Genomic DNA, 26258 nt, shown 5'->3' on the forward strand with positions numbered 1-26258 from the left:
CTAAGGATAAGGTTTTGTGGAGTGTCAGATTCAAATGAATGAGTGCATCGAGGTCAGTTTTTGCATAAGTGAAAGGTTAATGCTGAGCTGTACAGGATGGGGTTTATTTTTGACCTTTTCTTGTGCCAGTAAGGATATGTAATGCAGTTTTCTACAAGTCCAATAGGCATATACCTGGAATGTTACCTGTCAGCTGAAGTCATCTGGGATCTTTCTAGATCACAGGAGTGAAGCAGCCAATATTTGGACCTCAAAGGAAACACCAGTGATTCAGTAGGTGTGGTCCTTCCTTTTGAGTCAGGGCTGAAATGTGATGCCAAACTGTGCTGGGTTGGCAGAGGACCTGTTTTTAATTTGAAATATTGAAACCAACTTGAGCCTTCGTGGCAATTTAACATGACATGATATTATACGGGATGGTAATCCATTTAGGGTTAAATTATCTGGCCTCCCTATATTGCTTCTGTCACTCAATGTCAGCAGGATGATCCTTTCTTTTCCTGAGGCCTTCAGAAGAAGCAGGTTGCTCTGACTAATTTGGAGGTCCCAAGAAGATATTTTTAGGGTGGATTCAAGATGCCCAGAACTGTACCCTGTGGATTTCTTGTATTAGTTCTGGATCAATTTGCTCTTGAGGATCTCACTGGCTCTCAGTGCAGGAATGTTGGACAAAAGAGTTGCAACATTTGACTTTTCCATCATGCAGAGGGAAAATTTCCCTTCAGAGCATTTTAAGGAGTCCAAAATTCTTCCAACCATCTGGCCTGAGAGCCAGTGCTGGCTTGATTTGGGATGCCCAGTGAAGGACTGCTCCTGCTCCGAGACAAAGGCTTAGTGGATGTGATGGTCCCTCTTGAGTAAATATGTAAAAGGTCTGTGCAGACTTGTTGTAAAATTGCCTTCCTGCTGCATAGGTAAGACTGAATCACAAGAGGGAGAGTGAGAAAGCAATATTTTAAGTGATGTATAATAGCACTTCAGACTGTTGTATATAGCAGAGCATCTTATTTGTCTCATGCACTTATTTCCTTAAGCAAGAGGCACTTTGAGGCAGAATCCTTCCCCAAGGACAGGCTTTCCCTGTTGGTGTGAGGAGCGTAGGAGGCTTTAGGGGCAGCTGAAAGCTTTGCACTGCCCCACAGCAGCATCCACAACACTCAGCTCCCTGTGAACATACACAAATCCTTTCTCCCTGTGTTGTTTCTTGCAGGTAAATTATGACCACTTTACTATTAGTGTTTGTGTGTTTGCAAGTCATCACCGCAGCCGACTGTGTGGAGCTCTCAGGTACGTGTCCAGGGCATGGCAAAGCAGGACTGAGCCATGTGCTGCACTCTGGTCCCTCCCCAAGGATGGGCAGCCCACAGAAATAAGTGTGCCCGAGATCTGTGCTGTGCACACACGAGGCTCCTCCTCTGTTGTGATGGTTGCTGTGCCACAGCCTCTCACTGCTCTGGTGCTTGGGAAGCCAGGGAGATAGCTGCAGATTTGTGGGGAAACCGAGAGAATTTCAGCATTTCCCTTTTGAAACATTATCAGGTGTGAACGCATAGTGTGAGCAGCTATGAGCAGAGCTGTGCTGCAGCAGAGTCTTTTGTTCCCTTCATTCCCATATCCAGCCCTGGTCCAAATCTCAAAAGCAGCCATGATCATTGCCATAACTTCCCTTTCTAGACTAGACCAAAAAGGTTATGTCTGAATATGTGGGTACAGGTGTGCACAGCAGATATGGGCACAGGATCATATGGAAACACGGGACATTCTTACACTACATGTGTTACTGACGTAACCATTGCTCTGTTTGGGAACTGGCAGACAGTAGTGATGGCCTGGAAGTGAAGATACCTGAGCAGTCTCCCCTGCGTGTTATCCTGGGAAGCTCCCTGAACATCCCGTGTTACTTCAACATCCCAGAGGAGCAGGACACCAGTGTCATGCTGACCCCCCGCATCAAATGGAGCAAGCTCTCCAACGGCACTGAAGTTGTCTTGCTGGTGGCCACGGGTGGGAAGATCCGGCTCAACAGCGAGTACAGGGAGGTGATCTCCTTGCCCAACTACCCCGCCATCCCCACCGACGCCACGCTGGAGATCAAGGCGCTGAGATCCAACCACACTGGGATTTATCGCTGTGAAGTGATGTACGGGATCGAGGACAGACAAGACACAATAGAGGTCCTGGTGAAAGGTGAGATCCTGCCCTTGCTCTTTTCTCTCAGTGTCTTGCTGCTTGGCCAGGGCAGAAGGGAGCAAGAAGAAGCACACAGGCAGAGAATGCAGTGTTCTCCTCACAGGAATAAGCCCTTTCTCTCAGGTCAGAGATAAGGTGATGGGTGGAGAAACCACGGGGCAAGCATTTATTTTAGCAGGCTAGGAGCAGACTAAACAAACCAGTAAAATGACTCATGGCAGAATATGGCAAGAAAATGACTCTTCTGGCAGAAGGTGAGTTACAGAGACAGAAAGACCACATCCTTGGCAGGAGGTGGTACTGGATACACTGGGCTGCTTCTCAAGCGGGTAAAGCTGGAACGGGGCCCTTATCAGACCTTTAATTTTTTCCAAACATTTTAGGAGATGGGATGCCCTCATCTGGAGAATTGGGCTGTTCTGGAAGAAAACTTCCATTGCCATATTGCAAAGCCTGTCTTAGTAATAGATGGATAAAATAAGAAAAGTTTTGTAAACTCCTTCTATTCTTTGTGGTTTTTGCTTTCTGTATAAGACACTGAGACAACTTCCACTGCAGGATTGTACAGGATGAGGTTTAATTTTGCCTTTTTCTTGTCTCTTCTCTGGAAGGTAAGGGGCTGGTGATTGTGAGTGATGCCCATTGTCTTTTCCAGGCATCGTTTTCCACTACAGAGCAATCTCCACAAGGTACACCCTGAACTTTGAGAAGGCAAAGCAGGCCTGTATCCAGAACAGTGCTGTCATTGCTACCCCTGAGCAGCTGCAGGCTGCCTACGAGGATGGGTACGAGCAGTGTGATGCTGGCTGGCTGGCTGACCAGACTGTCAGGTGAGAAGCCACGCAGGGGAAGAGAAAGCCACAGCAGCATTGTTAGGGAAGGACTCCTGTAATGAAGCCACCAACTGAAAATGGTTGCTAAATCACAGCTGTTGTAACTGCTGGTGTGCAGAGGGGGGTGGTGGATTGCAAGCCATTCTCTGCTGGAGGGGAATCTCTAGCAGGAAAGCAGAGTGACCACTGTCCTCCTTGGCTGGTGATGACAACTGAGTGGACAATGGCTTCATCCTGATCTTCCATCTTCCCTGAACAAAACCAGTGCTGTGCCAAGATACACAAATTGGCTCACCCAGACTGAGCTGTGCATCCCTCGCTGGCGAGGCACCTTGTCCTGATGTCTTTGGTCAGTGATCCAAGGACCGTCAGAGTGAGGGCAGGACAGCAGATCCTCCTTTCCCTTCCCCATAACCTGGGAAAATCCATAAATCACCACACTGGGAAGTGCTCTGCAGCTCCCTCCCAGCCTTCTGTGGCTGCCAGGGCCCTGTCCTCCACTCCTTATCCACAATCTCTCCCTCAGGTACCCCATCCACTGGCCCCGGGAGCGCTGCTATGGAGACAAGGATGAATTTCCAGGAGTGAGGACCTACGGTGTCCGTGAGCCAGATGAAACCTATGATGTTTACTGCTATGCAGAGCAAATGCAAGGTGATTTGGGGGTTTTATTGTTACTAGACACAGAAGCAGCCAAAGCCCTGATCATGCCTAGACTGGATAACAGCAAATAGAGAAAAGACAGGTTAAAGCTGGAAAAGCTCGTACCCTGGCCAGCCCAGATGTTCTGTACAGTCTTTTTATTAGACCTTGGACAATTTTAATGTCAAATGAGTAATGCATCACAGAGGGTGGAGTCTGTCTAACCTCCACCAGAGTCCACACCATCCTGCCTGGTCAGCTATTTGAGTGTGTGACATTCAGATGTGTCAATCATTCATGCTTATGACAGGGATCCATTGAAATATTCAGCACAACAGAACTGCAATTGTCCTTTGTCTCTCCCTTGCCCTGTGGCTCCAGCTGGTGTGGTGTGCTTTGCTCAAATCTGCATTTGGTCTGTAAGACTCACTTTCTTCTGGTCTTTAAAAGGTCACCAACATGAGCTTGCATTTCAGCCCTAATACACAGGAGCCTTCATTTTATCCAGACTCTTAGGAGTGGGAAGGGGACAGAAAGGGAATTGGGATTAAAATTGACAGGTAATTCCTGTGCTAATGGACGGTGTGATTACAGGCAAAGTCTTCTATGCCACCGCCCCGGAGAAGTTCACCTTCCAAGAAGCTTTTGACAAATGCCGCAGTTTGGGAGCGCGCTTGGCCACCACGGGAGAGCTGTACCTGGCCTGGAAGGACGGCATGGACATGTGCAGCGCGGGCTGGCTGGCCGACCGCAGCGTCCGCTACCCCATCTCCAGAGCACGGCCCAACTGCGGGGGCAACCTGGTGGGCGTGAGGACGGTGTACCTGTACATCAACCAGACGGGCTACCCGCACCCCGACTCGCGCTACGACGCCATCTGCTACAGCGGTGAGTGCCTCGGGGCTGCGGGGAGCCAGTGCCTCTGCACGCCCGCAAAGAGGAGCTCCCCGGCCAGAGACAGCCTCTGGCTTCTTCGTTGTTGGGGTTTGTTTGAAAAAAGGAGAGGGGAGAAAGCAGGTTTGGCAAAGGACTAAGTCCTCTGCTGGTGTTGAGGTAGCAAGCAGATCCAGAAAGGCTGCTTGACCTGCACTTGGGGGCTCTGCGGAGGTGTCTGCGTCTCTCCAGTCCTCCCACACCCTCCTGCTTTTAAAGCTCTCCTGGAGACACGAAGCAGAGCTCAGGTGCTTCATATACAAGATTTTGAATGCTGGAGAAGGAAGTGAAGGAGAAAGAGAACAGGTCTGACCCTGAAGAGGTGTGTAGTGATGAGATGTGATTTGGTACAAATGCGTGACTGAGTTTCCATGCTGGGATAAATCTGAGATTGACGCAGTCTCTGGGAATTGTGGATTAAAATTGCACCCAGAAAGTGAAGAGCATCCCAGCTGCTGTCCCTTTCTTCTAACTGCACACTTCTCCCTGCAGCAAGAAGAGGGGAAAACAGAGTGATAAATGGTCCATTCAAGGCAGCCAGAGGCCAACATTCAAATAGCATTGCCATGGTTAAAAGAATAAAAATATTTTAAAATACGTGTTGAAACCCTTCTGATCGGATCTGTTGTGCCCAGATACATCTCACAGACCCATGGAGGTAACCAGTTATATGGCCAAGCTAAAGACTGGTCCACCAAGCCACAGCCTTCTGGTTATCTCAGGGTTTGCCTCTGAAACTGCTGCATATGATCAGTTGTTGTCTGAGCATCCTTATAGAAATCTCTGAAACCCTTGAGGTCTGAAAAGTACTGGCTAAAATGAACTAGCAGTAAAATTGAATTGGAAATAGAGCAGGGAAAGCATTATTAGAGGAAAACCCAGGCATTGTCTCATACTTTTCCCCTCCCCAGCCAAGACCTGCCTTGCTGCACATCCAAGATGTGATCCATCCCTCCCTTACCTGCCCTCACACTTCTGTTTTATGCTGCCCTGCAAAACACAGTCCTTGTCAGCTGAGCTGCTCGATGCCATGTTAAACATGTTCTCCTAGACCCAAGGGATGTAACCTGGGCAGGAAAGTGATTTGGAAGGGGAAGAGTGGGAGCTATTTGAATGTGTTTGGTACCGCAAGTGGCTTTGGCTGTCCTGGCAATGGCTTGGGATGCTTATACGGGATGACTTCTCAAGTCATCACCTGGGCAGGGCAGAAGGAGAGCGCAATCCTGCTGAGGTTTCACACACTGAGTGTGAGGATCCAGTTGTCTTTCTCCCACGGCTCAGACAGATCTGCCGGGGAGGTTATCCAAGCTCCCCGGCTCCCTCCGTCCACCTTAACTTCCTTGCAGCAGGCACTAGAGGTCAGTACAGACCTGGATATGGGCAAGGTGTTTCCGGGAAGGAGAAGGGGCAGTGTCCCCGCTGATTAACCAGGTTTGGGGCACGAGGTGGCCTCGTGGCCATGCCCTCCGTGCTCAGGCGTTGTACAGAGCCACGGTGGAGGAAGGAAAACCATTTCTTTTAACGAACTGTCACGATTTCCTTTATCCTCTCAGAACCAGAGGTGCCCAGCTGCTTCTTGGCGGCAGCACCGGTGCAGTTCACCTCATCAGGCTGACATCCTCTCTGATCACTGCTTTCTGTCCTGATGCAGGGGACGACATTGAGAGCCTGGTCCCAGGGCAGTTCATCGACGAGATAGGGAGCGAGCTGGGCAGCGCTTTCACTGTCCAGACCGTCACCCAGACTGAGGTGGAGCTGCCTCTGTCACGCAATGCCACAGAGGAGGAGGCCCGCGGCAGCATTGCCACGCTGGAGCCCATTGAGATCACCCCCACCGCCACCAGGCTCTACGAGAGCTTCACTGCCCTGCCCGACCTCTTCACCAGCGCTGTCACAGTAGAGACACCTGCCACAGAGGAGGAAAATGTGACCAGGGAGGATGGCACCACGGGGTGGACTGTACCTGAAGAAGCCACCACCGTAGATTTAGGCACTGCCATCACCACCATAGCCTTAGGCACTGCTAGTGCCACTGAAACAGCAGAGGTGAGCTCGCTGGAAGAGGTCACAGGGGTGACTGCCACCCCAGGACTGGAGTCTGCCTTGGCGTTCACAGCGGAAGATCAGCTTGTGCGAGTGACAGCTGCCCCCGGCGCCGGTCACCTGCCCGAGCAGCCCATCTCCCCTACAGGTAGGACTCCAAGAAGCCTGAGGATCAGCTCATTCTAGAGGTCACCATTCAGCTGAAAACAGCCTGAGTTTCTGCCATCACAGAGGGCATCCAGGGGGTGCACAGGCCTGTTTGGGGTCAGGGACAGGCTGAGCAGCTCCATCACAGTGGAGCAGGAGAGGAGAAGAGAAGGCTGTGGGGCACCCCATCATGTGCTGACCAAGGCTCAGCTGGCTGATGGTTGGGCTGCAGTGGTCACACTTTGCTCTTCAATATCCACCTGACTCCAGGGGAGGGGGAAGACAAGGCAAGAAGACCTTAGAGGAGGGCCAAAGAGATCCCCAGAACATCATCCTCAGTGGCAGCAGGGCTCGATAAATGAGGCATTTCCATCAAAAGGGGTTTGAGAGGGCCTGGTTCTTGCACTGGTTTTTGGAAGACCATTTCTGGTCATGCATCTCAGTGCAAGGGGGTACTGTACCTGCTGTCTCACCACAGCTTCTCTTCCCCCAGGTGTGGTGTTTCACTACCGTGCGGCCACCAGCAGATATGCCTTCTCCTTTGTCCAAGCCCAGAAGGCCTGCCTGGCGAACAGCGCCGTGATCGCCACCCCCCAGCAGCTCCAGGCTGCCTACGAGGCTGGCTTTGACCAGTGTGATGCTGGCTGGCTGCGGGACCAGACAGTCAGGTAAAGTTACGTTGACCTGGGAAAGGCACCCTTCAAAATGACTGTTCAGCCATGAAATTGAGGCTTTGCTCTGGTTTGTTCTGCTGCTCTCCTCATCAACATCGAAATCTTCGCTGACTCAAAATTTTCTCCAGGCCAATATTCAGTGGCCAATAGATGCCTTCTTGCCCACTTCTTTTCCTCATTTCCTAACCTGTGTATATATTTTGCACCAGTGAGCCCTCCTGATGTGTAGGAAGAGTAGCAGGAAATTTGTGTTTATTGCCTCAAGCTGTAAGTGGATTTGTCTCCAAGTCACACTGGGGGCTCTGAGCACCTCAAACAGTGAAGAGTTCATGTCCCCCTCCCAAGCACACTGAGATTCTTCGGTCCTGGCTACATAAGGTTGACCTTGGATTACTTCCTCTCTTCCTTATTTTGGTAGGTATCCCATTGTGAATCCCCGAAATAACTGCATAGGAGACAAAGAGAACACTCCAGGTGTGCGGTCATACGGCATGCGCCCGGCCTCGGAGACCTACGATGTGTACTGCTACATCGACAGGCTCAAGGGTACATCCTCCCCTGTCCCTTGGGCACGGCTGTGGAGCAAAAAACGTGCTCCTCACCTCCACCTCTGTCTGGGATGCAGGAATTCACCTGTGTTTTCCCTCCCATCCCTCAGGCGATGTGTTCTTCGCAACCCAGCCAGAGCAGTTCACCTTCCCAGAAGCCCAGCAGTACTGTGAGAGCCAGAATGCCACGCTGGCCTCTGTTGGCCAGCTCCACGCTGCCTGGAAGCAGGGCCTGGACAGGTGCTACGCGGGCTGGTTGGCCGACGGCAGCCTGCGCTACCCCATCGTGAGCCCCCGTCCCGCCTGCGGTGGGGACGCGCCGGGCGTCAGGACCGTGTACCAGCACCACAACCAGACGGGCTTCCCCGACCCGCTGTCCCGGCACCACGCCTTCTGCTTCAGAGGTACCCTCCCAGCCCCTGCAGGGCACAGAAACCTGCCTCCTCGGGGAAAGGGGTTTCAAAAGGGAGGCTGGGCATGTTGGGGTGCCGCTCTGAGTGAGGCACTTCACCAGCATCTTGGATTGTGAATTTTTGGAAACTCCCTCCAATGCCTTTTTGTTCCAGCTCTGCCTCCTGTGGAGGAGGAGGGGGTCACCCCGTTCTTTGAAGATGTGCTGGCAACACAAGTGATCCCTGGAGTGGAGGGGGTGCCCTCTGGAGAGGAGGTGACTGTGGAGACAGAGTCTGCCACTCAACCTGAGAATCAGACAGCCTGGGGTACAGAGGTCTTTCCAACCGATGTGTCACTTTTCTCAGGTGGGTTCAGGGCTTCCTTGTAGCCTGTGTCATGCTGGGCTGGTGGTGTAGGGTTGGGACCCTCACAAACTGTAAATAATTTTCCCAACTCCTTCTCTTTGTCTGCTCTTTCTTTTCCAGTGAGTCCATCTGCTTTTCCTTCAGCTACCATAGTACCAGAGGAAACAAGTACCAATGCTTCCATCAGCGAGGTGTCAGGGGAGGGGACTGAATCTGGAGAGCATCAAGTCAGTGGTGAATCTTCAGCATCCGGGTGGGTACCTGGAGTTCCAGATACAACTGGAGAACCAACTTCTGGAGTTATTGAACTCACTGGAGACCACTCGGGGATTGAAGAGAGCGGATCACCATCGGTAGACCTGCATGCCAGTGGCTTCCCACCTGGAGAAAGTGGGCTGCCCTCAGGAGACCTGATTGGTGTGTCTTCTGGTGTTGTTGTTGATACCAGCGGCCTGCCTTCTGCAGAGGAGGAGATATCAGTGTCTATTTCAAGGATACCAGAAATTAGGGGGATGCCATCTGAAGTGGAAAGCAGCGGGCTGCCTTCTGGAGCGAGTGGAGAAATCTCTGGCACCGAGCTAGTCAGTGGTGTGTCGTCTGGAGAGGAAGGTGGACTCACCTCTGGTTTTCCTACTGTCTCTCTTGTGGATACCACATTAGTGGAAGTTGTAACAACAGTGGCAGAACGCCGAGAGGAGGGAAAAGGGTCCATTGGAGTCAGCGGTGAAGGAGATCTGTCAGGGTTCCCACCCTCTGAGTGGGACAGCAGTGGTGGAATCCAAGGCTTATCCTCAGGAGCTGAGCCCAGCGGGGAGCCCTCTGGGGTACCGGAGCTCAGTGGGCTGCCCTCAGGAGGGGCTGAACTTAGTGGGTTGCCCTCAGGACTGGGTGCCAGTGGAGAAACATCTGGAACACATGAGACCAGTGGCCTGGTGGACCTGAGTGGCCTTACCTCTGGTACTGATGGAAGCAGTGAGGCCTCCGGCATTACCTTTGTAGATGTCACTTTGGGGGAAGTGACAACAGCCCCGCCAATTATAGGAGCAGAAACAAAAGACTCTTTGGAAACCAGTGGATTGCCTTCAGGAGATGAAGATGGATCAGGCGTGGTATCTGGGAGTTTAGACATCAGTGGTGAGCCTTCTGGGGATGTAGATTTTGGTGGGAGTGTTTCTGGAGTGCTGGAGATGAGCGGTTACCCGAGTGGAGTGACAGACAGCAGTGGAGACGTCTCTGGAGTTGATGTCACCAGTGGTCTGCTGTCTGGAGAGGAAAGTGGACTCACCTCTGGCTTTCCCACCGTGTCTCTTGTGGATACCACTTTGGTGGAAGCTGTAACACAGACATCAGTGGCACAAGAAGTGGGAGAAGGACCATCTGGGATGATAGAAATCAGTGGATTTACTTCTGGAGACAGAGGACTATCTGGAGAAGGTTCCGGAGCTGTGGAGACTAGTGGGTTTCCTTCAGGGGCAGGAGACTTGAGTGAAGAGCCATCTGGAATCCCATACATCAGTGGAGACTTTTCTGGAGCCACAGATCTAAGTGGACAGTCTTCAACAGTGACTGATATCAGTGGGGAGGCCTCAGGGCTTCCAGGAATCACTTTAGTCACTTCTGATTTAGTAGAGATGGTGACAAGACCAACAGTGTCACAAGAACTGGGTGGGGATACTGTCACATTTCCCTATAGTTTGGGGCCAAGTGGTGAAGCCTCTGCATCTGGTGAACTAAGTGGAGAAACATCTGCACTGCCAGAAAGTGCTCTAGAAACATCAACACCTTATGAAATCAGTGGTGAAACATCTGCATTTCCTGAAAGTGGTACAGAAACATCCACATTTCATGAAATCAGTGGGGAGACATCTGCATTTCCTGAATTTAACACAGAAACATCAACAATTCAAGAAATCAGTGGGGAAACCTCTGCATTTCCTGAAATTTTCATAGAAACATCCACAAGTCAGGAAGCCAGGGGTGAAACATCTGGGTATCCTGAAATTATCATAGAAGCATCCACAGGTCAAGAAGTTAGTGGGGAAACCTCTGCATTTCCTGAAAGTAGCACAGAAACATCCGCAATACAAGAAATCAGTGGGGAAACATCTGGATTTCCTGAAATTAGAATAGAAACATCCACAAGTCAAGACATCAGTGGGGAAACGTCTGCATTTCCTGAAATTAGAATAGAAACATTCACAAGCCAAGAGGCCAGGGGTGAAATATCTGGCTATCCTGAAATTAGCATAGAAACTTCGACGGTCCACGAAACCAGTGGAGAAACATCTGCTTTTCCTGAAATCAGCATAGAAACTTCAACAGTGCATGAAATTAGTGGAGATAGTTCTGCATTTCCTGAAATTAGAATAGAAACATACACAAATCAAGAAGCCAGGGGTGAAACATCTGCTTACCCAGAAATTAGCATAGAAACTTCAACAGTCCATGAAACCAGTGGGGAAACTTCTGCGTTTCCTGAAATCAGCATAGAAACTTCAACAGTCCATGAAATCAGTGGGGAAATGTCCTCCTTTCCTGAAATTAGCATAGAAACTTCGACAATCCATGAAACCAGTGGTGAAATATCTGTATTTCCTGAAATTAGAATAGAAACATCCACAGTTGAAGAAGCTCGAGGTGAAACATCTGCATTTCCTGAGATTAGCATAGAAACTTCTACAGTCCATGATATCAGCGGGGATTCATCTGCATTCCCCGAGTTTAGCATAGAAACACCAACAAGTCAAGAAGCCAGGAGTGAAACATCTGCCTATCCTGAAATTTTCATAGAAACATCCACGGTTCAAGAAGTCAGTGGGGAAACATCTGCATTTCCTGAAGTTAGAATAGGAACACCCACAAGTCAAGAAGCCCGAGGTGAGACATTTCCTGAGATCAGCATAGAAGCATCCACGGTCCATGAAACCAGTGGGGAAGCATCTGCATTGCCTGCTGCTAACATCAAAACAGCTGCCACATCCTTGGCCAGTGGGGAGCCCTTTGGTACTCCTGAGGAGAAAGAGATTCCTGATGCAACATCTGGAGCTGTGACACACTCTATCTCAGGCATTTCGAGGGAAACCTCTGTCCCAGACGTTGTAATTAGTACCAGGACTCCAGATGTTGAACCAACACAGGGACTCAGGAACCCTGAAGAGGCTCAGCTTGAAATGGAGCCTTCCCCTCCTGTGGTGCCAGAACCAGAGACAGAGACAGCGGTTGCTCCAGACAATCCCCATCTGCTGGCCACCACCACTGCTGCCCTGCCCCAAGTCTCACAAGAAGCAGTTGACGCATTAGGACCCACTGCAGAAGGTAATGTGTCTCATATGGAAGGGAAAGCTTTGTGGAAAGCAAGGAGGGGGCATAGCTGTCACTTTTTTTGGTTTTTTATACATCAGAGAACATTAACACAGAAGCAGACTTGAGCAGAACATTGTTCTGATGGAAAGCCATAAACATGGGGTTTTCCACAGGTCATGATCACAGAATCATGGAATTGCTTAAGTTGAAAAAGACCTTTACGATCTTGGAGTCCAACCATTAACCCAGCACTACTGAGTCCACTACTAACCCGTGTCCCTCAGTGGCACCTCTACATGTCTTTTAAATTCCCTCAGGGATGGTGACTCAACCTTTTCCTTGGGCAGACTGTTCCAAAGTTCCATAGAATGGCTCCACCTGCCAATTTTCCACCCTGCATGCAGCTGAGAAGCTGGAGAAGATGGACTGCTAGTCTCAGTCCTGGTCTGTTTATCTTTCCATGCTGGGCTGACTTGCTGCCTACAGCCCCAATTATTGCTCAGCATGTAGCCACCCTCTGGTCTGTGTCTTATGCTGCTCTCTGCAGCTACAATGGGATAAACGTGTGAGATAATGCTCAGAGCATCACTAGCTTTTGTCAGCTCTGTTGATAAATGCCCTTCCCTCCACCCTGCCTTTCTAGTGTTTTAGTGCTCTGTCTTTGGTTGGGCCAACTTGTTGCCAAGTACAAACAGGCCCAATATTTCAGCCTGATTAACCATTTATGGTGAAAACACTCCGTGGCACTTTGATGAGCATTTCCTGAGAAGAGTTCACATGCTGTGAAAGCATTAGTGCACCGCAGTGAGAAAAAAAAAAAACAAGTTGCAAGACACTGTGCCTCTTGGCCAAGGGAGATGCCCAGTCCTGGTAACACAGGGTGTCCTGAAGCATCCCTGGACACAGATTGGTTTCTCTTTGCTGGCACCAGGAGCTGGCACCTAGGCACAAGCTTCATTGGAAAGGCATCAGTGTTTGTGCTGCCGTGTGAATGTCCTGAACGTGCTCAGTTCTCAAATGACCACATGTTCATGTAGGGCCACACGTTGCTTTAGTACAAAATGTATGTGCAAAGAGATGTGCTCACTTCCTTCTGGCAAAAGGGTCATCAATTCTACCCCTTCCCACGTTACCTCTTAAACTGCTTCTTTTGGGTCAATTGACAGCATTCAGGTCATACTCTGGACTCAGTAAGGGTCTGTAAGTGCAGGGCTTTGTGCAGCTCAGCCTGCTTTCTAACGTCATTTCCATCCCCAAGTGCTTCCAATGAGTCACAGCATTTCCCTGTGCTCTCTCCCTCTGGGAGCACAGGTAATCACAAACCTTTGTTCAGTCCTGCTCACGGCACATCTGCACTCCCGATGCTGCTGCAGGAGTGGCTGGGGGCAGATCAGCAGGGTCATTCCCGCAGCACTGCTCCAGCCTGGCACAGCACCCAGGGCTTGCCAGGGTGCTACAGGAGTTATGGACCCAAAAACCCTTCTTGCAAAAGTAGACCCTGCTTTGGGCCATGCCCACGGCCACATCCAAGCCCAGAGACAAAAATAAGCCAGCAAAGGCAGCATTGAGGGGGGAAAAGGAAGCCAGTGAGGCTCAGTAAAAATTTAAAAAAAAAAAAAAAAAAAAAAAAAATATTGGCCCCAAAATACGAATTTTATTCCACTGCTTTTTCTTTTTAAAAATTAACCACAAGGCGATTGCCAGATTCCTCAGACCATTTGTTAGCCAACATTTTTGTGAAGTATTTTGAAAGAAAACCATGTGTTCAGCAGCTCATGTGTGAAGAATCTTGAAAAATGTTCTGAAATTGGAATATGTGTATTTGCAAGTCACAGAGAGGACAATGTAGCAGCTGGGGCTGCTTAGCAGGAGACAGCAAGAGGTAAGCAACCACTGCATGAAGTTTAATTGAACACTTTATAAATTAGAAATGGGCTTGAACATGTGTATGGCTGCTACTCCCACCAGTGAAGATATTCTAGGGTCAAACTTCTCTTTTTATTGGTAAACTTTACTACAATATAAAATGCAGTCCTGGACAGGTTATGAAGGAAGCTCACCCACGTGTAAAAAAAGTTTGTTGCCCATGAACTCAAAACACCCCTACAACAAGGCAAACCTCTGCTAGAGAATTACAGCAAAGAGATGACAAAAGAAGGGGAAAAAAAAAAAAAGAAAAATACAAAAAAGAAAGGAAAGGAATCCTAGGTTTCCTTTTTTGGTTTGTTACTTTTTACAGAGTTCTGGGGATTGTGAACATGGAAAGTCTACAAGGAAAAACTGTAGGCTGGATCCCAAAATGCCGTTTCCTATGTTGTGGCTGCCTTTTCACTTGAAGCTTCCCAGCCTTGAAATTTAGCTCTTGCAAATAAAATATGCATGCCTTGTGCTGTGCTTAGGGTTTGTAGGGTGCAATGGGTGCAGTGCAGTGGATTTTGACTGACATTAAAGCATGGGTCAAGTTGGTTCAGCTTTACAGGAGCTTAGAGTGAGGAACAGGAAGAAATGTGGATTTTGCCCTCTGGCCCTGTTGTTGGAGGGTTCCAGTTAGATCCAGCAGTCTATTTATTGGGATGATTTAAGAAGAATGATATTATTCTGCTCAGCTGGAGCCTAAAAGTATCTCTAAAAGCCAGAGCCAGAAGACCAAGGATTAACACTTGGAGTGCCAGTATGTTTTAGCATTTAACCAAATTGAAGGCTGTGGATGTACATGTCTTTAGTCAGCATTTGATTCCTTCATGAGGACAGGAACCCCACAAGCTGAAAGAATTGTCCATAGGCTTGGCTTCCTCACCCAGGGTTTTGCCCACTCAGCAGCTCTTTTTGCTTCTGGTAGTATTTGAAGACAAATAATTATTAGCTGAAAAAACATGCTGGCACTTCAGTGCAAGGCTGTGGTTTGGAGCTCTCAGACCAGTCAGTGACTTAAAAACTTCACTCCATTTGTGGGGGGGAAAGAGAAATGTGCTGAAATGGCATCTTTTTATGTTAAGTTTTGCTTGTCTCTGGTGAAACAAGTCCATGAAGTCTACTGCATATGGCCTCACACAGCAGAAAGTTAGAATACAAACGAGGAAAGGTCTTAATGGGCTTTCCTCATACTTCACAACCTGGAAGTCCAAGAGATTGAGTTTTGTTGGTCCAGAGAAAATCATCCAGAAAAAAAGTCAGGAGAATATTCACCTGATTCAGAATGTTTCACCCAATGTGGAATGCAAATTATGCTCTCAAGAAGGAGATGGAGGTCCCAGTCCTGGCTGAGAGGCACAGACCCTTTGTGGCTGAGCAGATGATTTGATGTCTCCTGGACACACTCTCTGCTTTGCATCAGGAGTTAATTTGCTTAAACAAAACCTTCCTCTGCAGAGGTAACCTGCAGTCTTGGACTAGTGTTATTTACATGTCCATTTACTTATACATAATATTTTACATAATATTTTGGAGATAGAGATATCCAAATTTCCTGAGCTCTTCTTCCATGAGAGCATTGGACAAATTGAAGGTTCCAGCAGGTCAACAGATCCTCCTGGAAACTTGATGGTCTCTAGTAAAATAGAGGGTTTTTTTACGGCTATAGTAATGCCTGCCCCTTCTGTTGCATGGAGGCTTTGGTTCAATTATTATAGTTGATTATTTTAATGACTTAATTGCTCATTGTAAGTCAGTAGCTGGCTATTTGATGTTCAATACTAGCATTTAACTTAAAATGTGAGAGAACTGGTTTCCCCAACTCCTCCTATTCTTTTCTTCAGTGAGTCACCCTACAACTGCTCCAATGTTTTCCTTTGATGTTTGAGCTATCAGATCAGAAGTTCAAACTTCCCAGCAGACTCTGAAAAGCAAATTTAATTTGTACCTGGATTTTTTTCCCCAATCTCTAGGAGATCATTATCTAGTTGGTCTTTGATTTTTGGATAATTGCACTTACAAGGAGGCCTATAAAGAAAGGGTAAGGGGCACAACAGGCACGGTTGGGCATCCTGAAAATGCCTTGCCCTTCTCTCTGACCTTTTCTGCTCTGTAGAACAAAACCATGAGGATATAGAAATATCATAGAATATATTACTAAACCTGTTACTCACAGCTTCAGGGAAACTACAGTTTGTTCAGGGTTTGGGTGATAGCATCCTCTCTGTTCACCAGCTGCTTCTCCTCAGTAGCTGCTTTCAGCACAAAGCTGACCTTGTTTAATGGATGTTCTTGCTCATCTTCCATATAGGCAGCCATGGAGACAAATGCACAGACTGCGCTGTTTTAGGAAATGGTACCATTGTTTCTGGTATTGTTGTCTCAGCTTGGGATGAAGAATTTTAAAAGCATTTCCTTCTCACCACTGACACTGCAGGCTCAGCTTTACATGTCATTTGCCTTCTGAGCAAAACCAGGACCAATCAATTTTTCTTTCATTTCTTCCAGGTTTCTCTTTCCAATTTCCATGATCTAGTACAAAAAAAGGTTTTCAAAGGCATTGGGAGAATCATAGAATCATAAAATGGTTAGGGTTGGAAAGGACCTTAAAGGTGATCTAGCTCAAACCTCCCACTGCCATGGACAACAATGACAAGAATACTTCTCTTGTTTAAAGTTGCACCAAAAGAAAATTATTCTGGCTAAATATAGTGTATCTCTGGCAATGGAGAAGAAGTCTTAGGAAGAAAATGGTGGAACAAATTCAAACTTAGTGTTGCAGCTGTGTAACTCTCCTTGCTTTCTCCAGCCAACAGTTTACATCTTCCAGATGCAAGATCTAGTTTACATTGGTCATTTTATTTTAATTGGTTTACTAAAAAATAAAGGATCTAAAAGTTAGACCTTGGGTCCTGTTAGTAGCAAAAAATAGAAACTATTGTGACAGTAGAATTGAGGAATTTTTGCAACTTCTGGGCAATATTAAGTGCAGTATGAACCCTGTGTAGAAGAATTGCTAATTCTGCATTATCCTCAAGAAGTGAGTTAATAACATGTTCTAACTGGGTTTCCTATTCTTGGCACCGCGAGGCATTTTCTCCCCGTCTTTGTTTTACAGCTGCAGCTCTTGAAAGAGAGGGCTGCCTCCCTTCTGCATTCCTCGACTAGCGCTGTCCTTTGTTAGCTCGGGGTAATAATAGCAGTGGTCTTGTCTCCTTGTCAGCTGATAAGCACTTGAGCTGCATCGCAAAGCAGAGCTGACTTTTTGGATGACTGCTCAGCCAAGCAAATAAATAGCTGGTGTCTAAATCCTTGAGTGTCAAGGTACCTGGCAGGCTGTGGAGGTGGGGGCTCGCTCCGTGCTCAGCAGAGCTGGCACACCGAGCGTGTTGCAGGCTTTGCAGCTGGCTGAAGAGGTGTGCAGTGATTTGCTAACCTCATCTAGCTCGAAACAATGTGGAAGCAGACACGTTTATAGTATATAAAAGGCTATGAAAAAAAACCAAACGCTAAGTGTTGTGCGATAGATGGAATTTTTTCTTTTTTTAATGGAGTTCTCACCTCCTGTAAACCGTGTTTGTGGCTTAGATGCCTTATCCTAGAAACACCCACAAACCAATTTGCCAGGATTTCCAGAGGCAACGTCATTGCCAGTTTTACCATTTAGACCTTTCTTGAATCTCTGAGATCCAGATTTTCTGGGAGGACCAGAATCAGCAACATTTTCTCCAGCCTGACAGATACATTTGAGTTTTCCAGTATGAGCTTGGTGAGGTGGTTCTGCATCTAGATGGAGAGAGGGTGACTCCCTCAGCAGCCCACCAGGCTGAAGGGGCGTTTTGTGTTTATTATGATCATCACATGTTTAAAACATCTTCTCTCCAGCCATTTGAAACACAATTTTGGGGGAAAAAATCTGCCTGTGTCTCACTTGTATTTGTTTGTTTCTCCAACATTACTTACAAGTACACATCCTTTCTCTACGTGTTAGATATAAAAATATATATGTATAGGTATGGAGAGATATGTAACATATATATTATAATCAGAGATTTGTTTTTACTCCATATATAATATGTGCAACCATATTATATGTGATATCTGTAAAAGAAAACTCTGTTCCAGACTTATTTCCCAGCTGGAAATTTGTAGCAACGACTTTGCACATGTGTGCCTGCTCCCCCCTCCTCCAAGACTAGGGATGGCAGCACACAGCAGGTCTCCTGCATCTCAGAAGAGATCTTGGACACGCCAAGTTTTATTCCACAGGGCCGAAGACAGCTGAAGGCTCATTATCCCCTGCTAAACATTCAGCTTTAGCTCTTGTGAGTGCTTCGCTCCCACCTCTGCAGTGTTCTTTCCACTTCATGGAGCCTGACGAATGAAGGAAAGCCTTTCCTTACGTGTTCAGCTGGAGCCCACTGGAATCAACATGAACTTCTGCTGCCACTGCTGTTGGGAAGCCCAAAGGGCCTCTTGAGTTGTAAACACCCCTCAGGATACCTCGTTCTTCTTTATGCTCTCTATCTTCTAGGAACTCCAAGTGTGACTAATAAGCAATACTCAGCCAAATTCAGCTCCTCTATTCTTCCTCTAGGCTTATGACTCCCATTTTGTTCTGGAAAGTCTCAAAGTATTTACTAGTATCATAGAAACAAGAATTATCTTCATTTTGCAGTGAACAAAGAAATCCAAAAACTTCTGTGAGATTTAGAAGGGCAATCCAGAGTGAAAAATTCCCTCTCTCAGAGAAGAACTGCAAAACTGCGTTAGAGGCTCTTCAGCCTCATTCTTCATGCTGAGGAATGATTTCACTGCTCACCGTGATACAGCTTAGAGTAAAGATGACAATCTCCTTGCTCCAAAACACACACAGATTTACCATCCAAGGTCAGAAAGGATTTTTTCCATCACTTAGGCACATTACAGAACATGTCAGCTTTTAGATGACGTATCAGACCTTGGCCACTGAGTCACTAGACAGCCACAGGGGGTATAACGCCCATCTGTTCTCTTGTGCCTGGGGACGCTGAGCAGCTGGGCCTCAGCTCCAAGAAAACAATATCCAACCAAATATACCCCAGTCAGAAGATGAGCACAGATCCTGGGGAGTCGCTGCTCTGCTCTGCTATTTCCACAACCAGCATGTTTATCCTCTTTGAATGCTTCCTCACTAACCCTGCCATCCACAAGAAGAGCATGGAGTGTTAGTCATCACTTACATTTCTCCTGAGTGTGAAAGACGCTGTCTCACATGAGGATCTAACCAGTCATCATTTAACTCAACCTGCGTGGATGTGTTCCCATTTTCCTCCTTGGTCTTCCTCCTTGTTTCTGAGTTGAATATATCTGAAATCTTTTCTGTTCTGAATGACCCTTCTGATTCCAAAGCTCTCTCCACCAAGATGGAGTCCATAGCTGGAAAAGATGTATCAGCTTCTTCCACCCTCATCACAAACAGGAGCACATCGTGGGGACAGGTCTGGAGAAAATGTCACTGCACTCCAGGATCCCTCACCAAGGAATAAGCACCCATAGCAAGCTCTAAGATCCTCAAAGAGAAAAAGTTGAGGGGCTCTGAACCACCTTTGAACCCATTCTGTTTCTTCTCTGCACTTTCTTCATCTTCACAAAGAAGAAATTTCATCTAAATTATGGTTAAGAGGAAACTATTAGTGAGGACAGACAACCAGGACCGCTGGTTAGGAGATAGAGATCTATTTGAGGATGCTTCCATCACTTATGGAGGAATTCCACATTCTTCCTCATAGACCTTTAGCTGGTGGAGACACAGACACAAGTTTGCACGTTTGATGCATCAGGCAGAGGCAGCGGACCAGGAAGAATTAGCACAGCCAGTGCGTTGGATACATCCTGCTGAGCTTTGTTCTGATATCTTCAGAGTGGTGCTCAACCATCAGAAAACCAATGTCTTCCTTGTAGGGTGGGTTGGGTCTCTTGCCTTCATTCTTCCGCTGCAGCAGTGGCAGTATGTTATGAAATACAACCCTCCCAAGTCCCCCCAAAACAACTGATGTTCCCTCCTAACCAAGCAAGGAAACAAGTTCTCCTGTTGGTGGAGTTGCCCCCCAGAGCCCTAATGGAAGCCCTTGATTTCTTGCAGACACCGATGTGTGCCACTCAAGCCCCTGTCTGAATGGAGCCACCTGCGTTGATGGCATCGACTCTTTCAAATGCTTTTGCCTTCCCAGCTACGGAGGGGACCTGTGTGAGATCGGTACGGCCTCCCTGGCTTCAGCTAATCCTACTAACTGCTGCACCACCTTGTTCCCACACTACCCCCCAAAAAACAGCTGATCCCCAGTGCTCCTGTCAGTGCTGCCCTCATCTCAGTGAGCTAACCTCTAACAGCAGCCTCAAACACACATGGGAAAAGCTTTGAGGCTTTTGCGTATCTAATTTGATACGTTTGTTCCTCACAGCACCGTGTCCTCTAAGATTCTTAAGCAGGAGCTTCTGGTGTCTTCTTCAGCTTTCTCCTTTTTAAGTGTCTCTGGTCAAGCTCCACACAGATCATAACCATGCTGATAGAAGTTGCTGTCTCTTTGGGTCAAGGGTCTTTCTGTTCTTCTGTAACAGTAGGGAACTTTCTGAGTGCATCTTCACCCCAGGCAAACCTTTTCTGCTAGACTGGAATTTTGTGGAAGAGTGCTTCAACTGAGCCATGAAAAATGATTGTGTTTCTCTTGGGGAAGATGCAGCTGAGAGAAGCATCATTCACTCCAGGAATCTCCACTGATTTGACACAGCATGACATTTTTGTCATCCCCACAACGTGGCTTCCTGTAGCAAAATCAGCAGGGAATGTATCTTTGAGAAAACGGGAAGCAACCTGTATTTCCATCAAAATTAGGCATTATGACCTGCACCAATACTTGCTTCTATACGCAAAAAAAAAAGAGTTTTTTCCTTAAAGCTGATGGAAGTCTGAACTTTTATCAGCTTAGCTGAGGGGAAGCTCTCCTGCCTTGCTCAAACCAAAGAGAAATAAGGTTGCAGTATCTCCTTTTTCACCTTGGCATAAGTAATGATAATATATGTTGGATTTTCTCCTTCCCTTTCTCCACATCTCTTTCTGCTTCCAATCTGAACATATGGAATAGACCATAAGGAGAAGGCTCAGGATCATTGGACCTTCTGGGCAGGAATTGTGCTTTCTTAACATCCATTTTCCAATGCAACCTCATCAGTTCTCGATTTACCCACACATGATACCTGTTGTTGAAGATCCTTGGAATCCAGCCAGAGACTTTCCACCCTGCTTATGATCTTGTTTCATCCAAGCCAGACTTAATTTTGTCTTTTCTCTGAATTATGGATTCTCATGCCTGGGAGATGCAAGAGGAAGCCCATGCCCCAAAACACATGTGGAATATAAATCTTCATATTCCAATGAGGAAGACCATCCTTGCTGTTGGTTTCCAAGAACTACAGGACACTGTAGGTGAGGAATGCACACAGTCCCTTTTGTCAGCATGAAAGTGTCCTTTCCAGGGAACAAGATTTTCATCATTCTTTTCCAAGAAAATTGCTGTCATATTCACCTGTAAGAAAAAGTTATGTAGGAAAGCATGGCCTTTCTCCTAGAAAAAGGCCTGCTGAGATTCTTTATCATGTGCTGTCCCATCCCCAGTCTGTGATGACAAGGGGTGCTATTAAAGATGCTGGAAAGAAGTCTTAGTTTCAAAAGACAGAGTGAGTTCTCTGTTAACTTTCTGCAAGACATCTGCCTGCAAAACTCAAGAATCTTTAGAGCTTCACCTACTTCCAGATAATCCATTTAGTCTGTTGGAGAAGACAGGAAATGCTTTTAATGTTTCAAATAATGACCAACCACTCCAACATCTATGAAGTGCCTGCAATGTCCAGCTGGAAGAACACCAGAAAGGTGGATTAGGAGGAATTAGTATTACTGAAAGTGACAAGTGCTTTGACCTACCAAGTTTAACAAACAAACTGAGTACAGAAAACCTTACTGAAAAGGGAGAGAGACAGGAAGGTTCATGGAAGCCCATCACTCTCAGAACAGCAAGGGCCTGAGAAAAGATGGTAGATGAGGCATCTGAAAGGCTGAGATTAAACACATTTCATTTCCTTCAGTCACATGTAGCAGACAGATGTGTGGTGTTGCATTTCGTGGGAACTACTGAAGGTCTTTTCTGGTGGTTTCTCCATTTTTCTCTACTTTCCCCCATCTGTGTTTTTTTTTTTTTTTTCTTAATAGTTGTGTTCAGTTCCTCAGTATTTCTCAGATGTTAAAAAATCTTCTGAAAAGCTGAGAAATGTTTGTACTTCTTTAGCAGCTTCCAAGCTTTTTCACTGAGATTTAATTCTCTCTCTCCACTATGGTAAGTTTCTGTCTCCATTTCTTTTCACCTATTTTCGTTGGTTTGTTTCTCCTCCAGTGCTCCAGAATCACACTAAGTGATGGAACCACCCAAACCTGATGGTCTCCTCTTTCATTTTCAACACATATGCATTGATTCTGGACATCTGGATGTGGGGTTTGGAGGGTTTTTTCCAGAGCAAGAAACCTCTGCAGGCCAGCACAAGTGGGAAGAGAGGTGTTCTTGCTTGGTTAGTTCCTCAAAAGCAGACTTCAGGAACTTTACACAGGGGTTGAATTTCTCAGGAAGAAGTCTGTATCATTCAAGCCTTCTAGTAGTACTGGTTGTGTCACTGCAGACACAGAGCCTTCCACATAGGCTGCCCTCTCTGTGTGTCTTGGATGCCTTCTGACAATTTTCCCAAGGAATTCTTACAGGCAACTGTGTCAGAGTGTGCTTTTTAGTGAAAGTGACCATGTGTTGTCCCATGCCATGGGAGCATGAGCTGCTAAGAGGTGAATTGAAAGCTTTCAGACATGTGCACCAACTCCTTTTCATCCCCCCTCTGTGTGTTTCAGACTTGGAAAACTGTGAGGAAGGCTGGACCAAGTTCCAGGGCCACTGCTACAGGCACTTTGAAGAAAGGGAGACTTGGATGGATGCAGAGACCAGATGCCGACAACATCAAGCCCACCTGAGCAGTATCATCACCCCAGAGGAACAAGAATTTGTGAACAGTGAGTGCTGAGGGCAGCCTAAGACTGGGCATGGGTCCAACCACTGGACTCTGACTCTACAGGCAGATTTATCCAAAGTGGTGTAAAAACCACCATTTGCCCCACTGGTGCTCATATGAATCCCAAAAAAGCCTCATCCTTGTATGGATGCACCCATGTTCATGGCAGGTTGAGTGGGGAGGGAGCTCCCCACAAACATGATGTAAGGAAAAATGGCATCAGGGAATTCTGACTGGGAGGTAGCTGAAGGCTACCAGGGCTCCAGGGCTGGGGACAGCTGAGAAGGCAAAGAAATGCTTGCAGCAATGTGTAGGACAGCCATGACTCTTTTCTCCCCCTTCTGCTCTTCCAGGTCATGCACAGGACTACCAGTGGATCGGCCTCAGTGACAGAGCTGTGGAGAACGACTTCCGCTGGTCTGACGGGCACTCCCTGGTGAGCCTGGAGCCCAGAGCACGAGCAGGCACCAGCTTTTGGGGGCCAGTGGGAAGGGCCCCAGGGCTCACATGTAGAATGCTTGGGTTGGGCATTGAGTGGAGGCAATCCTAAACTTTGTAGGATTTTAGAGGTTTTTCCAAGCCTCTAGAAAAGCTGCTTGGGTCTCTGGCACCCTCACAACAGCAATAATTGCTGCAGGGGCAGTGCTGGCAACCCACGGGCTCTGCTGGAAAGAGGCATGAGGGAGGTGGCAGTGAGGATGAAGGAGGGAGTAGGAGAGACCAGGGCCTCATTAGATGAAGGACTATCCTCTCTCTGCAGCAATACGAGAACTGGCGGCCCAACCAACCCGATAACTTCTTTTCTGCGGGCGAGGACTGCGTTGTGATGATCTGGCACGAGAAAGGCGAATGGAACGACGTTCCCTGCAACTATCATCTCCCTTTCACCTGCAAGAAAGGAACAGGTCAGCAGCCTGTGCCATACTGGCAAGGATGGGGGACTCAGTAGGTGGCTGTGGGTCTGGAGCAGAGTGCCAGGGCCCAGGAATGCGGGTTTTGTTACTGCAACAAGTGATCAAAGAGATAGAAGGAATTAGAAACTGAAGTTGGCCAAGGCTCTGGGAGAAAGTTTCACAAGGACTTGAAAATAAATAGGACAAGCCATTAAGGTTCAACATCCCCAGGCAGAGTCATACCCTGGCTGCAGCATCACTCCCACACACCAGCTCTGTGGCCTCCCACAGACACAGGCAGCTGTTGTGACGCTCAGCTCTCACAGCCTCTCCAGGAGGCAGGAGTGCAGCACTGAGGCAGACCCTTGCTTAATTTCAAATCATAAAATTTCCATGTCCCCCTGCCCCTAAGCTCTGGGGACAGAGGCAATCTCAAAGGGAGTTAAGGTGTTATTCACGGAGGAGTGATGAGGCTGTGCACGCCCAGCCTGCCCTGGCTGTGAGCTGCCTGCTCAGCCAGGCGGGTGTTCTCTCACTCACTCCCCACATCTCTGCCCATCTCCCACAGTGGCCTGCGGGGACCCCCCTGCGGTGGAGAATGCCAGGACCTTCGGTCGGAAGAAGGAGCGCTATGAAATAAACTCCATGGTGCGGTACCAGTGCGACCAAGGCTACATCCAGCGCCACGTGCCCACCATCCGGTGCCAGCCCAACGGGCAGTGGGAGGAGCCACGGATATCCTGCCTCAACCGTATGTCTTGGTGCCTTTACCTTTGCTTAGGGCTGTTGCCTCCCTGCAGCTGGAAGGAGCTGGGAATGCAGGGCATCATCTCACAGGGTGCAGGATAGCTCTGAGCCGGGCAGAAGGCAACACCATGGTTCCCTTGACTTCTTGGAAATTTCACTTGTGATGGGACCATAGGAGCTGACATGGGGAAGGTGTGTACCACGAAGCCTGGCTTGTAGGACTGCCCTGGAGATCCACAAAGGCAGAGTAGGGCCCGCTCCAGAGACAGGAAGGGGCAGCAAGGAGCTTACCAATGGCCCAGGCTACTCAGAGAAAGAAAAATGAATGGCTTCTGAAAGGGTGAGTTTTGGCACAGACTGCATCAACAGAGAGAATAGGATGGGAGAGCAATGGGGCCCCAAGCCCTTCCTCAGTGTCCCTCTGTCGCAGGAGCACACAGGAGTCCTTCAGCAGATACAAGCCAAGGCACAGGGCTGGGTTCCTGGCTCCTGTCAGGCCTCCAGCTGATGGCAGTCAGCCTTCTTTCACTGATGTCCCAGCCCACTCCCAGGCCTGCCTACACCCCTGTCCCATCCCTGATTGCCTGCAGCTTCCCAAGAATTTTGTTGGCCTCAGACAAATCACATCTGTCCAGTGGCCTCCTTGCCAGGTTCTGGTCTGACTGGGCAATTCCAGATAAAGCAGATCAAGCAATGGTCCCACAGCCAGGGAAAGCAGATAAGGGCTTAAGGGACAAACCTCTGCCCCAGGGAGGAGATGAAAGGAGGAGGTGTCCAAGGGTGGGTGGCTCCCTGGTGCAAGATGCTGATTCCTTTGGCTCTTCTGTGGGTCTGGAGAGCTGCAGGCTGCTCCTGGCTTGGACCACCAGCGATCAGAGACCGGGTCTGCTCCCAACCAGCTTTTGCTGCTTCCACCAAAACCCTCCCGCAGTTGTCGCACCAGAGTACGCCAGCTTCCAGGGAGACTGGCAGCAAAGATCAGGCAGAAACCTTGTCCCCGCCAGCCAGACGGGGCTGTTTCCCCTCCTGTGCCCTGAGCACATCCCACTGCTATTGCATATCGGGGCTGGGGATTTAGGGATTGATAGGGCAGTGGGTGAGATGGGGAAGAGTTGCCACCCTGGCTGGGCACAGGGAAGGGATGGGACAAGCAGCCGTGGAGATGATGCTCCTGCCCAGGCTCTCGCCGAGCCCCGGGCACCTTCTCCGCTGGGTGCAGCAGGGCGCGGGCAGGGCGAGAGAAGGGCCGATTGTGCGGTGCGGGCGGGCTGGCGCCGGGGCACACGCGGCCGCCCCCGGGCAGCGCTGCCTGCGGCTGCCCGTGTTTTTCCAGGCAGCCAGGGGCCGGGGCGGCCAGCGTGGGACAAGCAGCTTCTCTGTCCCGGCTCCTGCCAACAAGGTGCCTTTTCTTCTCCTCCACAGCCTCCAGCTACCAGCGCAGGCTATACAAGAGGAGCCCCAGGAGCCGGTCGAAACCCAGCGGCAGCGCCGTGCACAGACCCACCCATTAGAGCGGGGCGAGAGACCGAGGGGGAACGAGAGAGAGATTTTT

At 48.4% G+C, this 26258-nt stretch overlaps 1 protein-coding gene across 2 annotated transcripts; it reads left to right on the forward strand.

Annotated features, from left to right (window-relative positions):
• Nucleotides 1-1217: 1217 nt before the first annotated feature.
• On the forward strand, nucleotides 1218-26217 carry ACAN (aggrecan). Of its 2 annotated transcripts, XM_058846694.1 has the most exons (18): nucleotides 1218-1287; nucleotides 1816-2187; nucleotides 2846-3020; nucleotides 3550-3677; nucleotides 4260-4553; nucleotides 6250-6789; nucleotides 7282-7456; nucleotides 7881-8008; nucleotides 8121-8414; nucleotides 8577-8768; nucleotides 8889-10730; nucleotides 10791-12083; nucleotides 20107-20220; nucleotides 22909-23067; nucleotides 23420-23502; nucleotides 23827-23971; nucleotides 24528-24710; nucleotides 26129-26217. In XM_058846694.1, the coding sequence occupies exons 1-18, from the start codon at nucleotides 1218-1220 to the stop codon at nucleotides 26215-26217; spliced, it is 6276 nt and encodes a 2091-aa protein (XP_058702677.1). The 2 variants fall into 2 exon arrangements, with proteins under 2 accessions (XP_058702677.1, XP_058702678.1); XM_058846695.1 differs by lacking the exon at nucleotides 20107-20220.
• Nucleotides 26218-26258: the final 41 nt, after the last annotated feature.

The sequence above is a fragment of the Poecile atricapillus genome, chromosome 11 (genome assembly GCF_030490865.1).
Source record: "Poecile atricapillus isolate bPoeAtr1 chromosome 11, bPoeAtr1.hap1, whole genome shotgun sequence".
NCBI classification, from domain to species: Eukaryota; Metazoa; Chordata; class Aves; order Passeriformes; family Paridae; genus Poecile; species Poecile atricapillus.